This window comes from Triticum aestivum, chromosome 3B (genome assembly GCF_018294505.1).
Source record: "Triticum aestivum cultivar Chinese Spring chromosome 3B, IWGSC CS RefSeq v2.1, whole genome shotgun sequence".
NCBI lineage: Eukaryota > Viridiplantae > Streptophyta > Magnoliopsida > Poales > Poaceae > Triticum > Triticum aestivum.
The window spans coordinates 612,483,496-612,498,398 of record NC_057801.1 but is presented as its reverse complement, the minus strand read 5'-3'; the positions used below and the strand labels follow the sequence as shown (position 1 = coordinate 612,498,398).

The window sequence follows — 14,903 nt, the reverse complement described above, 5'->3', positions numbered from 1 at the left end:
GGCCAGAAGAACAAAGGCAAAGAAAGTGCATAAAGATTAATGCATAGAGAGAAAAGCTCCTTGAGGTGTTGAAGGAAACCTGAGCTCATGCCCATGTCTTGGCTGTAGGTTTTGATCCACACCTTGTAATAGCGTATGGAGTGCATATGTGTCCTTTGTGAACAACCTGCTATGATAGATGCTACTGTCCCTCTCTTTTGGATGCACTCCTCTTTTGTGACAAAACTTGTTATGCATTCAGCTAATCAATGATGATTGATTTCATGCCAATTATGTATGTCTTTTGTGAACAACCTGTTATGATAGTGCTTGTTAAAAATGTGATGAAATGCTTGCCAAAATTTGTCATGCTTACACATTCTGGGAATATTGCAAAGCACATTCTGGAAATATTTCATAATGTCATCGCTACATGCACCATACATTGTTCACTGCCAATGTTTCTTGCACATTTGGCAACTAAAAACACATTTCAGCTCCTACTTCATTACAACAGCATACAAGTTCACGGCAAGAATCATGGTACAAACAAGCAGAATCTTCCAACCTATGCCTACAACAAGATCCAACTGAAGCTTGATATCTTCAGCAATCTGGCTCATCTGATTTCCAGGAATGTTGCTAATCTTCTTGACCACACTTTCTACCCTGCTATCTTTCTCTATGAAACTAGCACGAATGTTTGGCTTCGTTCCTTTGGTTGTCATCTCCCTGTCCAGATAGGGCTTGGAAATCATTGCAATGTACTCCACCTCCTCTTCAGGAATATTATAACCATGGCACAAAACAAGATCCAAATATTCATCTATCCAGTGATAGCAGTCACAAGATCCATGTGACCCTCTCTGCCAAATAAAAAAAACAAAAAAAAACAAGCAAACAAAGAGCAGAAAATTTGAGAAATCTTATTGATTCGAAAGTGAAGACTAACTCAAACAACGAAAGTGACCTTGTGATTAGGGCATTTGAAGAAAACCCGTCCTGGATTCCTGTCAGATTTGGAAACCAGACGAATCACTTGCCTCCAGCCGCACGTGCAGCACTTAAGTAGAGGGAGAGATGCACCAGCCTCAGGGTCAGAGGAAGGCGGCCAGGAAGAGCTCGCTGACGCGCTCCAGCTCCGAACCATGGCGCCGCCGCCCCCAAATCGCCGTGAGAGAGATCGGGAGAGAAGGAGAAGAAGAGGCAAGGACTGGGGAATGGAGATCTGAAACGATTCGGGGTGTTTTTTGTAAATATCCATCCACCTCCGTTACCCCTGTCCGACGTGGCAACAGTCAACGGTAGGTCAGACTGGGTCGGGCAGGTTTTGGACGTGACTGAGACACTTACAATAGTTCGAGGACCCACATGTCGATTTTCATAGTTCGAGGACCTGGTTGACACCCCTCGAATAGTTTAGGGACCTACAGTGCACTTCACTCTGTTGTATATGAATTGTGGATAAAAGATATCCTGCCAATATTTTGGCCATGACAAAAAAACTTGGTCTTTGCAGAGACGGATCTGCATAGAGCTCAACAAGGGCCAGGGCCCCCACCAAAGTTTACAAATCTCACGAGAGTTTGCTTGCATTTTTCAAGGAAAAATGCTTAAAGTTTTCAGATCTACTATTACACAAGAAGTACCATCACTCCACTGATTTGCCCCCACTCCAGTTTGCACTTCTCTCCAATCAATGGCAGAATTTGTGGCCTGTCGCTCCAGCGAGGATCCATGCATCCCCCCGATGTAACTCACAATCTATGGCCCTCTGCCGCCGTAGAAATATCTTATTTGTCTCAAGGGAAACAGCACACGGAGCTTTCTTCTCAATACTTTCATCAGCCGGCTAATTACTTGTGTATTTTCTAATTTGCGTCAATCGGTGGCCGTTGTTTGTGGTGATCGGTGACAGACTGGTACGCCATCGCCAGCGCTAGAGCCTGCGATCAAATTCAAAACACACAAACATGGCCAGCATCATCACCGTTCCTCGTGTCAACAAGTTTCTTGCTGTCAACTCTAGTAGTGCCGTTGCTCAAGATAAGTAAGATGTCCTGGGACAAGAAAAAAGCTTACAATGTGGTCATGGTCAGGGGGAGCATATATACCCGTCGTCACTGTGGTTCGTCTCCTTGTGTTGCCTTTTGGTGGGTGTTCGATGCTCTTGAAGCCCGTAGGCACCACGACGATGGGCAACCCCACGAGGTTTCCCAGACAAACGAGCTCCCAGTCGGTCACATTACCGATGAACGCGTCAACCGTGAAGCTCTCCCGGACCTCCCTGATCAGCCTACCCCGCGCTCTCTGTGCCTGTTTGTCACAACTCCTTAATCGTTCGGGTACAGTGAATAGGTATTGTCATTGTGTTTGGTTTCCTTGGTATATCACCTGTACATAGTCGACTGCTGGGACTAATCGTGCACGACGAAGCTCCACCGGCCATTGATCTTGAGCTTCATAGTCATCGTCGTGTCCTTCGCGTTGCCAGTTGTCAAAATGTGCAAGCATATCGACGTCCATCGTGATGTTTAGAATGGATTGAACTGATTCGACAGTGTAGTTCAACTTGAAAGGCACAAACTTAGCGCCCTTGGCGGAAAGGACCTTGACAACCTGGTATTATGAAATCAAGAACAAAGTTTATCCCAGGATCAGATCAGGAACGAGCAATCTCATTGCATGAACCAGATTGCCGAACACATTTAGGATCCCAGTTACCTCCATCTCAGCGCTGTCAAGATATCCAACAGTGAGTTTTGTGATGTCGACATGAAATGGGTCCTCTAAAGCAATTTCACGAGACGAGGGATCACCAGGATCTGAGCCACGGATTGCATCTAATACAATAGCACAGTCTGCTGCGCTTCTGCAGAAAGGACCGAGTTTGTCCTGCCATTTTACGATAATAAACTCATCATTTACAAGACTGAATCCAATCTGGAAGGGAAAAATGAATAATTTGCATGAACATACCAGACTCTCAGAAAGGCTCATGACACCGGTCCGTGCAACTGTTCCGAATGATGGGCGCAAAGCAGTTACTCCACATCTAGCTGCAGGATATGTTATGGATCCTGCTGTTTCCGAACCAATTGCAAAGGGAACCATTCCTAGGAGAGCGAAAAGAAGTTTCATTTAGTATAACATATTATTCGTCTGGTTACAGGTGCAAATATGTTTACAAGTAAACCTGCACTGGTGCTAGCAGTTGGCCCTGCTGATGAACCAGTAGAAAATTCCTCAATGTTCCATGGGTTTCGTGTTCTCCCCCCAAACCATATATCATCATAGGCGAGTGAACCTGTCACAAGCTTCGCTACAAGGACTGCCCCAGCGGACTTCAATCTGTGAAAGGATGATACACATGGCACTCAGAACACCGCTTAAACACAGAAGTGACCATAGGACGTGAATTTGGGCGCCTGTTCATACTGTAGGGGTCTCCCTCGCAGTTTTATTTCAAAAACAAACATTGCTTAAACACTATGCTGCAGGAGAAATGAACAAACCTTTTGTATACAAAAGCTTCCATATCAATAACTTGATTCTTGAATGTCTTTGAGCCCCAAGTTGTATTGTATTGTGGCACTGCAATTATATCTTTCAGGCCATATGGAATGCCATGCAAGGGACCTAGTATGAGAAGTTGTCAGTACAACATTTATGTATTAGCATAGTACTGACAGTGGATGGCCTTGCTTGCAACTAATTTCACATAATCGAGAGACTTCCCCCTTTGGAGTTTTAAAACACTTGTAAAAGGTTGAACTAGCGCAAGATACTACTGAACATCATTTTGTTCCACACCTCCTCAATAAAGCGAGAATCAATCTCAACAGGAAGCTATGTATACCGAAAAATGTTATCGATGGAACAAAAGATTTAGGAAAAATCAAATAGCCATATTATAATTCCAAGAAGATTTCTCATATACCAAGGTATTTTCCTTGCTCCAGCAAGTCATCTGCCTCTTTTGCTTGCTTGTATGCTAATTCTTCAGTGTATGTAATAACAGATTCAAGAACAGCACCATACCTAATGAAAATATCAAACCACTACATGATTAAGAAATAATTCTCAGTCTAATGTCATACTCATATAAGTCCATGTGAAAAATGTGAGGAAGAAAATAAAGCCAAACCTTTTTAATCTCCTTAAAAATACGTCAGTAAGTTCATGTGATGTTATTTTCTTTGTCCTAAAAAGCTCCCCGAGCTCAATTATCTGACATGGAGATTGTCGAATCAAAAGAAACTCATTTGAAGTCCATAACCAATGTATGATAAAATGGTTAATAAAACTGACCGACATAAAGGCAATATCTTCATCATTACTAGGACGCTGTGTCATAGAGGTTTGAGGACAGTCGAACATTTCACTCTCCTTGACTTTGCTTTTGCTACTCCATGATGATTTGAAGACTAGAACAGAAGGGTCATGCAATCCACCATCCTTCATAGCCACCAACCTTCGGTTTTCTCTAAATGCAGGCACATTAAATTCTTTTGCGCCGTTTTCCATCTCACGTAGCTGGCAGAACCAAGCAGAGTATAGGTGGATAAAACAACAATGTTAACACCATAATCATTGGAAAAAAATATTAACACATCAGGACATGAAAACTATAAGGGAACCCTTCGTAATTACTTTTGAATCGTTGAAAAAATCAGCATCGAAGTACTTCATGGACTCCTTCAAGGCAATCACACCGCCTACCGGTTCTTTTCTCGAAATATCTTTTGCAGAAATAGCATCCTTCGTGTCATGAAAATATAGAGGTAAATCGATAGGCCCAGTAATCAAAAATTGAGAAGAACATTGCTATATTTAACAGAAGAGAAGTCCATGCCTTCCAAATCTTGTGGTATTTGGATACAAGAGTATATGAGTGACTCTTCCCACTCATTCGCAAGGGTAACCATGCGCATTTTGGTGGCCACGTGGCCCATGTCTGTTTCCACAATATAATAAACCATAAGAAAGCTTTGCTAAGAGTGAATTGTACATGAATCAATTCTGACCTTATGGTTCGACACTAGACAATCACGGAAAAAACATAAATCTGGAAGAGAAAAAGTGACTCCGTGAGAGCAACGCCTAGTTAGTAGTGGCATGTGGCATGTACACCATTAAACCTGATCACTTCTTATCCTCAAAAGAACACATTTTTTTAGCAAACTCAAAAGAACACATTTTTTTTAGCAAACTCAAAAGAACACATGTAGTCAGAAATTTGAGCACACCGTTTCCAACTAATCTAATGAAGAAATCCAACAGTAGGCCCAGCTATATTTATTGCCCATATTGCCACAGTCCAAACTAAAAAAAAAACTGAAGTGCCTGCATAATACAGTGGTAAGGCCGGAGTCAGCTGTGAAATGCCAAAAACACTACAACAAATGCGTGTTCCTGTCGCGCAATCTCATCATTCATCCGCAATTTGGCACCCCCACCACCTGAAAGAAAAAATAGCAGCCGGCCTTGACGGCTTAACTGCAGTAGGGCACTCCAGGAAGCCGACAGTTCGCTGGTGCCAACTGCCAACCAGAGAGGCAAGGTCACGACATGAACAGTAGCATAGTACGAAGCCAAGCTAGTAGCGTACTACGCAGTTCGCTAATCGCCGAGCAATCACTATCGTTCACGAAAGGCCACTTGCTGGTCTATCAATGAGCTCGCTCGCCATCTGATTCTTTTTCAATCGACGACGAGACCATTTCGTTGGTCTCAACTCAATCGCCACGCTGCGCCACTATGCTGCTGAATCGAATGGAAGTACTAAAGAAATCGGCGTACCATGATGCTGCCGGTGACGCTGGCGATGCCGCCTCCTCCTTCTCCGGTGCCTCCTGTACTGGGAGCGGCGGCGGCGGTTTTCAGGGCAGCGAAACAGAGGGCGACGAGGAGGAGGAGGAGGTGGTGGAGACACGGCGGCGGGCGGCGGTGTCCACGTGGAATCCGCATGGCCGACACCTGGCGGGCGCCCGCGCGCGCCAGCCGGGGGGGCGAGAGAGAGAGGGAGGGGAATTAATGGAACAGGGGATCTCTATCCGCTGCTTGAGAGAGAAGATCCTGTGTTAGATTTAAGTAAGGCCTCCGCTGAAATCAGTGGGTCTCCTTCTCGCGCTTGTCGTCCGCCAGTGATGATTAAATATGAAGGGAAACTTTAACAAACCACCAACTGCCGATTGCTTCTGCGCTTCGGCCGCCTCCTCCCCCTACAAGTCTACAACCAAGAAACCGTTCACACATTTTTTCTTCTTCCTGCCCCTTTTCTTTTATATACATTAGCACGTATGCCCGTGCGTTGCAACGCGAAAAAAAACTTTATTTGTTTTTTTTTCTCTTGGAAGAACGGCATCCTTGTCGACGAGCAAGAAGAAGAGGTGGACCTTGATGAGATCTTCCCAAGGTTTCACTATGCCGCCAACTGGGTGGCATCCTTCGTTGACTTCGATAACTTCCTGGAGCCGACTGATATTGACCCTAAGTCTGAGCAGTGAGTTTAAAAAATAGTTTAAATTTGCCTCGGTATGCCGAGTGGAAGTGTAAAATTTAATTTAAGTCCGACCGGTGGTGGTGATGCTACAGTTTTAACTTTATATCGTAACTACTTTTGTTGCACTTGAAATTGCTTTTTCTGACTCTTTTCCTTTTAAATCTTTCACAATTGATCGTCCTATTACTCGGTTTTCCTTGGCTTTTTGCTTGCCAACTAGGCAGACGAATTGTGGGCTAGCTGGTGACAAGAGGTACCACAGTCTTCCGAGTTGCCTTGGATTTCTTTGCTAAGATAGAAAGGAGAACAGGTCGAGGGACACTCTCCAAGGAGTGCAACCTAAAGGTGGACTTAGTTCTAAATTAGACTGCTGGCCAGATTGAGCCCTTTTAGTGGTCTAGCCCTTGAGTGTGGCCAGCTCCCGAGTGTGATGAAGCCACTAAGTTCATTGCAACCTTTGCCAAGTTAGAACAGTCGAAAACACTCAAAGTAGTTATTGGGAATGCAAATTTTATTTCATCGTGTCGGACTCGGAAATGTTATTATGCTACAAAGCGAAGAAGAAACTTAGGCTGTGTTCGGTAATACTCCGCTCCTTTGCCAGGGAGCGGAGTGGGCGGAGCGCCCATTTTGCCGCTCGCCAAAACTGTACTGGACGCCGCTCCGTGAAAGTGCGTTATGTCGACTAGAGGAGGGATGAATAGGCAATTTTTATGAATTCTTCACTGAGGAATTTGCCGGTGAGGAAATTCCTTAGCGAAGAACTATTAGCAGCGGAATAAGTACTCAGAAGTAAGCATAACAGAATACAAGCATGGTCATCATGATGAAATGAAGACTAGCACAGAGTACAGAAAGCGTAATCACAGGATAACACAAGATGAAGACAAACAGACTGAAGAAATTGAACTAAGGAAATTGAGAAAGTCTTCAGTCAAAGTCTTCAAACACAGATATGAACAAACATTCAACACAATAATGAGGAAATAGAAGGGTTGAGGAAATAGAACCATTAGGTTGGTGAAGACAATGATTTGGTAGACCAGTTCCAACTGCTGTCTCAGTTGTACGTCTGGTTGGAGCGGCTGAGTATTTAAACTCGAGGACACGCAGTCCCGGACACCCAGTCTCTGAGCCGCAACTCAGGACACCCAGTCCTCACCGTATTCTCCTTGAACTAAGACCACGCAGGCCTCGTCCAATCACTCGTGGTAAGTCTTCAGGTGACTTCCAAACCTTCACAGACTTGGTCACTCGGCAATCCACAATTCCTCTTGGATACTCTATACCTTGACGCCTAACCGTCTGGAAGAAGCACAGTCTTCAAAGGTAACAAGCGTCGGATCCACGCAGGATCAATTTCTTCAGTGATGCTCAATCACTTTGGGTTTAGAGGTGTTTGGGTTTTTGGGATTTTCCTCACTCGATGATTTTCGCTCAAAGTCCTCGGAGGATGGGTTGCTCTCAAATGACAAGTGTCAAGTTCTCTCGGAGCAGCCAACCAGCTAGTGGTTGTAGGGGGCGGCTATTTATAGCCTAGGGAGCAGCCTGACATGATAAGACATAAATGCCCCTTAATGATATGACCGTTAGGTGGATAAGATATTTTGGGACAGCTGGCGCGTAGCACAGCAACGGTCAGAAATTTGACTCTCAAATTCCTCAGGGCTATCATGTTCCTCATTGTGTAGGTAATTCGCACTGACGAATTCCTAACTCCTCAGTCAGAACAAATTCATCAGTGACCAGAAGAACTTCGTCTCTGTCACTGAAGAAAGTGACTGAACTGTATGAGATTTCCAAAGGCTTCACTCGAAGGGATTGGTAGGTGTAGGATTTTGAGTTGAGCATCACATGGAAATTTTTCCTTAGTATTTCCTCGACCCCCTTTAACAGTACGGTGTTTCCTATGACTCAAGAAAGAGAAAATGAAACTACGAAAACAAAAGTCTTCACGCTTCATGTTCCACAAATGAATACCAAGTCTTCAAGGTCACACCAATTTCTTCACTTTCAAAGTCTTCAGAAAGTCTTTAGAATATCAAAGTTTTCAGTTGAAGAACTTCATTTTTAGGGGTCGACTTTCTCTGTAAATATCAAACTCCTCATAGACTTATAGACCTGTGTATACTCACAAACGCATTAGTCCCTTAACCTATAAGTCTTCAATACACCAAAATCACTAAGGGGCACTAGATGCACTTACAATCTCCCCCTTTTTGGTGACTGATGACAACATAGGTTAAGTTTTCAACGGGGATAAACATATGAAGTGTATACACTGATATTGAGGAATTTGATTATAAGATATAGTAGAACTCCCCCTGAAGATGTGCATAGTGAAGAATTTGCTTTTGAAGCAATGCACACTTGAAGAGTTAAATCATGGAGATCTCCCCCTATATCTTGTAATTCATACACGCATTTGATATATAATATGAAGAATTTGAAATGCATGATGAAATATGATGCCTGATGAGATTTAGCATGCGTGCAATGTCATTAACGAGGAATAAGCATGCAAAGCATAATGCAACAAAAGTATCAGCGCACCATCGGGTTTAAGATTACAACTCGATCCAAATAAAAGTTTCTGAAGAACGAGAGTTGTAACTTAAAAAAATGCCCTTAATATAAACCCGCTTGAAGACTAACTCAGATTTCTCCCCCTTTGTCATCAAATGACCAAAAGGATTGAAACTGAGGACTAACGCCCCTGAAAAATTTCAAGTCGATGGAGGAGCGCCAGCGTTGTCGGGATTGTTTGTTGTAGTAGGGCCTGCCGCAGTGTCGTCCAAATCTTCATACTCATCAGTCTCGCGTGATGAAGAATAGGAGCTGGCCACCAAGGAAGGAACTTTGACCTTCTTGAATTTCTTCGGATCTGCAGCGCTGTAGACATGAGAGAGAACAACCCAGGTACGGTTGAAGGTTTCATGGAGGTAGTATTGGTTTTTCTTCACTGCATTGTGTGTTGAGGTCATGTTGTGAAGAATTGAACCAAACTGATGCTTGACCCATTTGTGATTGCGATCAACCTTCTGATGAAGACTGAGGAGTAACTCATGATCACTCATCACCCTGGTAGCTGTGGCTTGAGGATTTTGCTTGGCTGAGGTATTTGCGGCAGAGTCATGTGTGGCAGAATCGTCATTGGTAGAGTATGATGCTGCCTTGCGAAATTGACCATCCAATGGACGAATGCCTTCGTCGATCACAGCAGCGGCCTTGCCTTTATCATCAGCTGATGAAACTGTCCGTTTGAGGACTTCAATGGGAAGCAAGTAGCTACCGTGGTTCAGAGTGTCAGCTTTGTAATTCAGTGAAGATCTTGCCCGGATGAATCTCATAATCCAAGGAGCATAGGGCTTTAGCTCGAATGGTGACATAGCAATATTGGCCAGAGTCCTCATGAAGAAATCATGGAAGTTGACTGGAACGCCATGAATGATGTTGAAGAGCATATTCTTCATGATGCCAACGACTTCTTCATCATTTGAGTCGTGGCCTTTGATAGGACTCATTGTCTTCGTCAGAATTCGATAGACAGTCCGAGGCACATAGAGTAATTCCTTGACGAGGAATTTGGTTCGTGGGGCCTGCCTTGGCTTCAAAGGCTTCATCAGTACTTGCATATAGTGATCTGACAGTTCTGGTTCATTATAGATGCAACGAGCACCATGAAGTGGAGGACTGAGAGGAAGGACACGAAGCAATTCAGTTGCTGGTGCCTTGTAGTGAGTGTTTTCAGACATCCAGTCCAACACCCATGAATTGACATCTTCAGCGTCTCCGGTGATATGCAGTGTGGCGTAGAACTGAATAATGAGTTCTTCATTCCAATCACAGATGTCAGTGCAGAAATTGAGTAATCCTGCATCGTGAAGAACACTGAGGACTGGCTCGAAGCATGGCAGAGATTCCATATCCACATGAGGAATATGTTCATGATCGAAGATTTTGTCCTTGTCAAACAACACTGAGGAATAGAAGTTGGCTTGACTAGCAGTCCAGAAACGCCTCTTCCTTATGCGAGCAGAGTCATAGGGGTTGTAATCAGTGAAGAATACATGCTCGGAAAAGAAGTCTTCAGCCTTGAACTTTTGCTTGCTTGAGAACGGATTCTTCGGCTTGGGCAGAGGAGTGTCAGTGATTTGTAGCACAACCTCAGGAATCGCGAGCTCAGGTTCTTCAGGCTGAGGAATTTCTGGTTCCTCTTCTTGTGCAGCTTGGGGATCAGCAGCAGCAGGTTCTTCAGCACTAGCGGCTGGAATATCTTCATGAACAAATGGAGGGGGATGAGTTTCTTCAGAGCCCATCTGAACTGTTGTTGCCGGGGACTGAGGAATTTGTTGGATAGGTGTGAACAGAGGAGTATTGGGATGCTGACTTTCCCAAAAGTAATCATTCATCACAGGAGTGGTGCATCCAATATCCACATCTTCATTTTCATTTTCAATTTCCTCAACACCAGCCTCTTCAGCTGTGAACTGAGGCATAGGTGAGGAAATGACTGGCGTTGAAGGGATTGCGTCCACTTCAATTTCTTCATCAATCTGCTCTGACGAAGCAGCAGAATGATTTTCTTCATCAGATCCGCTTGGGATCTTATAGTCTTCTCCAAAAGGAACGATTTCCTTCAATGACATGGAGGAAATTGGAACAACATCAATAGGATTTTCAAAAGAGCTGGTCATTGGCTTCATTCTCTTCGTAGCCGAAGAATTTGACGCAGCTGATGCCTTCCTTTTCTTCACTGCAGCTCGCTCTGCAGCCTTGGTCTTCTTCACCTCATAGGCAGAAGGAAGAATTGGAGTTGGTGTAGGCGCGGGAGGAGCTGAGGAATTTGGTTGATTTTCCTCGGGCGCAACTGATGCAGTTGCCCTGATCTCTTCAATTTCTTCAGGCGCACCACTAGTGGATGCCCTGGCAATTTCTTCAGCGACTGGAATGGAGTCATCAGCCCTGGAACTTACATTTTCTTCAGCAGGCTGAAAGTCATCAGCGGTGCTGGCATGTTCTTCAGCAGGCTGAGCAGAGTCTGCAGCCTGAGGGTTTTCTTGTTGCGATGAGGCTGCAACAGATGTCATTTTCTTCGTCAGGTTGACGAATCTCACTTTGGCTCCTTGCCAATCAGCATAGTATGCATCGAAGTCTTTGCTGAGGGCTTGAATTTCAGACTGAGCCTGGAGAAGTTCCTCAGGTGTCATTCTGACAATGTTTTTCTTCAGGAGCTTCTCCTTTCTGTATTGAGATTTCTTGATCTCTCTTGCCTTTTCAAATTTCCATTTCTCTTCAGTGATGAAATGGGACAACATATGATTCTGTCCAGGAGTCAGATGAAAGTCAGGCATTGGTGTGTTCGGATCCTTGTGCCAGAGATCAATGTAATCGAGGATTTTCCTTGGATCCAAAAGCAGTGGCACAGATGTGCCTTTGGCTCTAGCGGCCTTCACTTGTCTGTCTCTGATGATTTCCGCGAGTTCATCATCAGAAGCTTCATCATCAGAGGGCACATGGAATGCGACCTGTTTCTTCCTTGGACTTGGCCGAGGACCGCGTCCAGCTGTTGCTTTAGTCTTCAACAGTGTGGGGCCTGATGAGGACATTGGTGCAGCTGAGGAACTTGCTGATACACCAGATGCAATCGAGAAACCAGCAGTCCTTTGACATGTAGCTAGATGCACAAGAGCTGAGGACTTTGAAGGAGCTGTTGAGGACTTTGGTGGAGCTGTGGCAGTGTGAGGAATTTGCCGTGAGGGCATTGCTGAGGAACTTGGCCGTGAGGGCGCTGTTGGTGAAGCACTAGGCTTACGAGCAGGCTTCTTTGGCATTGATTTCCTTGGTCTGTCCGAGGTCTCAGCAGCAGCAGCAGTGACAAAATCCTCATTGAATTTCTTCACTGCCTCCTTGGCTTGCCTTGCCAGTTTTGCTTGGCGCTTAGCCCATTCATCAGGAAAGTCCTCACCACACTTGATGCTAGTAGGATTAGTTACTTGGCCAGGTGCCAATGGAGCTCTTGGGCATGGAGGATTGAGGGCAAATTTCTTCATATACTTTGGAGTAACATATCTGTACTCCCTCCACTCTCTTGCCCATCTCCGTTCAATCTTCTGTATGCGCACCTTGCGCTGATTTTTAGTTTCTTTGCCAAATTTTGCTTCATCAGGTGTGCAATAGCCAGCATATATTTCATCAGGGATCTCAAAAGCAGTCATGACCTCAGGCTTCTTTCCTCCTTTCTGCGGTCTCTTACCATTTGCCATATTCTTCAGAAGAGGAATTTGAACAATTGAACACTCTGAAGAAGTATGCAGTTTTTCTTCGAGGAACGCTGCAAATGAGTTAAGTTGATGAGAACCTAGTGATTCAGCAGCGGACATGAGTACCCGAAGTGAAGAACACGACGAACTGAGAAGAACAGATGGGAAGTTCGTCAGGTTAGATCTTCCTTGCCCTAACTCGGCGGAGGAAGACAGCTACGGCGGCAGAGGAGTGAAGATTTCCGCGGTCAGCGCGAGTACGACGGCGACGAGGTCAAGGCAGCGAAGCTCTTCCTCACCGATGACGATGGAGTAGCGGCGGCGCTAGGGTTTGAGGAGCTCGAGCGAGAGACAGCGACCGACCGGAGTAAATGAAGTGAGGAAGGGGAGAGGGGTATTTATAGCCACGGTGAAAAACTGTTCGCCCGAAGATTTTGGGACGAACATGCCCCTGCCCTTTCTCCTTCACGCGACATGTGTCACCCACGCACTGTGTAGATGAGATCATGTAAGATCGTGGGTGAATATAATAATGCATCGTGGGATGCGGAATGGTTTGAGCGGTAAAACCGAAAATCTGGATAAGATTTGTTTTAAAGTTTCGTTCGCAATTTCTTCAGTTGACAAGGACACAATGAAGATTTTGAACGAGTTTCAAATAGAACGCACATGAAGAATTTGTGAATAGATTGGATTGAGTATAGCATAGAGAGGGAAGGGTCCGATCACATTCACTTAGCAGAAAAAGCAACATGAAGAAATAGCTATAAGTGAATGCTGTAGAGGACATAAACTCATATATATATATATATATATATATATATATATATATATAGCCAATGAAGAAAAACGACGGAAACAGTGAAGATTTTGCAAAGTTGAAGAATTTGAAAAACTGAAGAATTTTCAACTTTTTGTGGTGGCGTGACCCACCGTATAAGAATGATGATTTCAGACACCGCGTACAATTATCATAGGGTTCTGAGAATCAAATTGTCAGGACCCCGACTCAATGCCACATCGATCTAGCATGTAACACCTCATATCACTTTGCGGCCTCACGCACGGTATTCCCACGGGTGTCGCCTTACCTTTGCCCGGGACCGTTTGCGCCTTTTGGCACACGTATATGACAGTGTCGCTAGCATCCATATGATAAGGAGCCCGGGCTGACATGGCTAGTTGTAAACCCAAAGTGGCACAAACTTACAGGGACAGGCATCCATGACCCAACATCGAACGTGTCGGTCATCAGCGAGTGAATCCAGGCTGTAGCACTGGGCTAGCAGGACTCCGGTGAACCGGGCTGTAGCGGGCTAACAGGACTCCGGTATTCATCGCGTGACATTTCCCCGAAGGGACAGACACAGGAACGAAGAAGGACACATGCCGGCCAGCCTAAGTGTTCCGGAGCAGTAGCAAGCTACCATGGCTCGGTGGAAAACACTAGGAGACATTTCCCGGTAAGAGAGGCTACTAAAGATAAACAACTAGATGGTCAGATCCCACACATACCAAGCATTTCAAAACATACACACAATATGCTCGATATGTGCAAATACAACATGGCATCACAACATGACTCTACGACTCAAGTATTTTATTCATTAGGCTCCGAGGAGCGAGATATTACAAACATGAGTCTCATGACCCAACAATCAGAGCATACAAGTCAAAGCACATGCGGAAGCTTAACATGTCTGAGTACAGACAACTATAAATGAAAAAGGCTGAGAAGCCTGACTATCTACCAGATCCTGCCGAGGGCACAAGATCGTAGCTGAGGTAACAAGCTAAACGTCGAAGACCACGCGGAATTACTAGTGAGACTGAAGTCTCTCTGCAAAAAACATAAAATAGGCAAACGTGAGTACAAATGTACCCAGCAAGACTTACATCAGAACTATCTACATATGCATCATTATCAACAAGGGGATGGTGGGGTTTAACTGCAGCAAGCCAGCTTTGACTCGGTGGCTATCCTGAACTACGACTGCAAGTAACTCTTTTGAGGTGGCGCACACGAGTCCACATATTCACCATATCAATACACCACTATGGATCCCCTCCCGTCTCCCTACGAGAACGCCATCCATAGCACTCACGCTTATCTTGCGTGTTTTAGAGTATCCACTTTCACTTGTCTATGAACTGTA

General features: G+C 44.7%; 1 protein-coding gene across 4 annotated transcripts; it reads right to left on the bottom strand.

Moving 5' to 3' along the window:
* Nucleotides 1–1,485: 1,485 nt before the first annotated feature.
* LOC123071254 (glutamyl-tRNA(Gln) amidotransferase subunit A) lies at nt 1,486–6,164 on the bottom strand. Of its 4 annotated transcripts, none has more exons than XM_044494783.1 (13): nt 5,782–6,164; nt 4,835–4,936; nt 4,633–4,740; nt 4,291–4,515; nt 4,127–4,209; nt 3,920–4,020; nt 3,495–3,618; nt 3,176–3,330; nt 2,959–3,095; nt 2,704–2,874; nt 2,374–2,598; nt 2,094–2,295; nt 1,486–1,925 (listed from the first exon to the last, which is right to left on the bottom strand). In XM_044494783.1, the coding sequence occupies exons 1-13, from the start codon at nt 5,947–5,949 to the stop codon at nt 1,861–1,863; spliced, it is 1,866 nt and encodes a 621-aa protein (XP_044350718.1). In that variant the 5' UTR covers nt 5,950–6,164; the 3' UTR covers nt 1,486–1,860. The 4 variants fall into 4 exon arrangements, with proteins under 4 accessions (XP_044350718.1, XP_044350717.1, XP_044350719.1 ...); XM_044494782.1 differs by having other exon boundaries at nt 2,062–2,295; nt 5,782–6,160; XM_044494784.1 differs by lacking the exon at nt 4,835–4,936 and having other exon boundaries at nt 2,062–2,295; nt 5,782–6,159.
* Between the last annotated feature and the right edge of the window lie 8,739 nt (nt 6,165–14,903).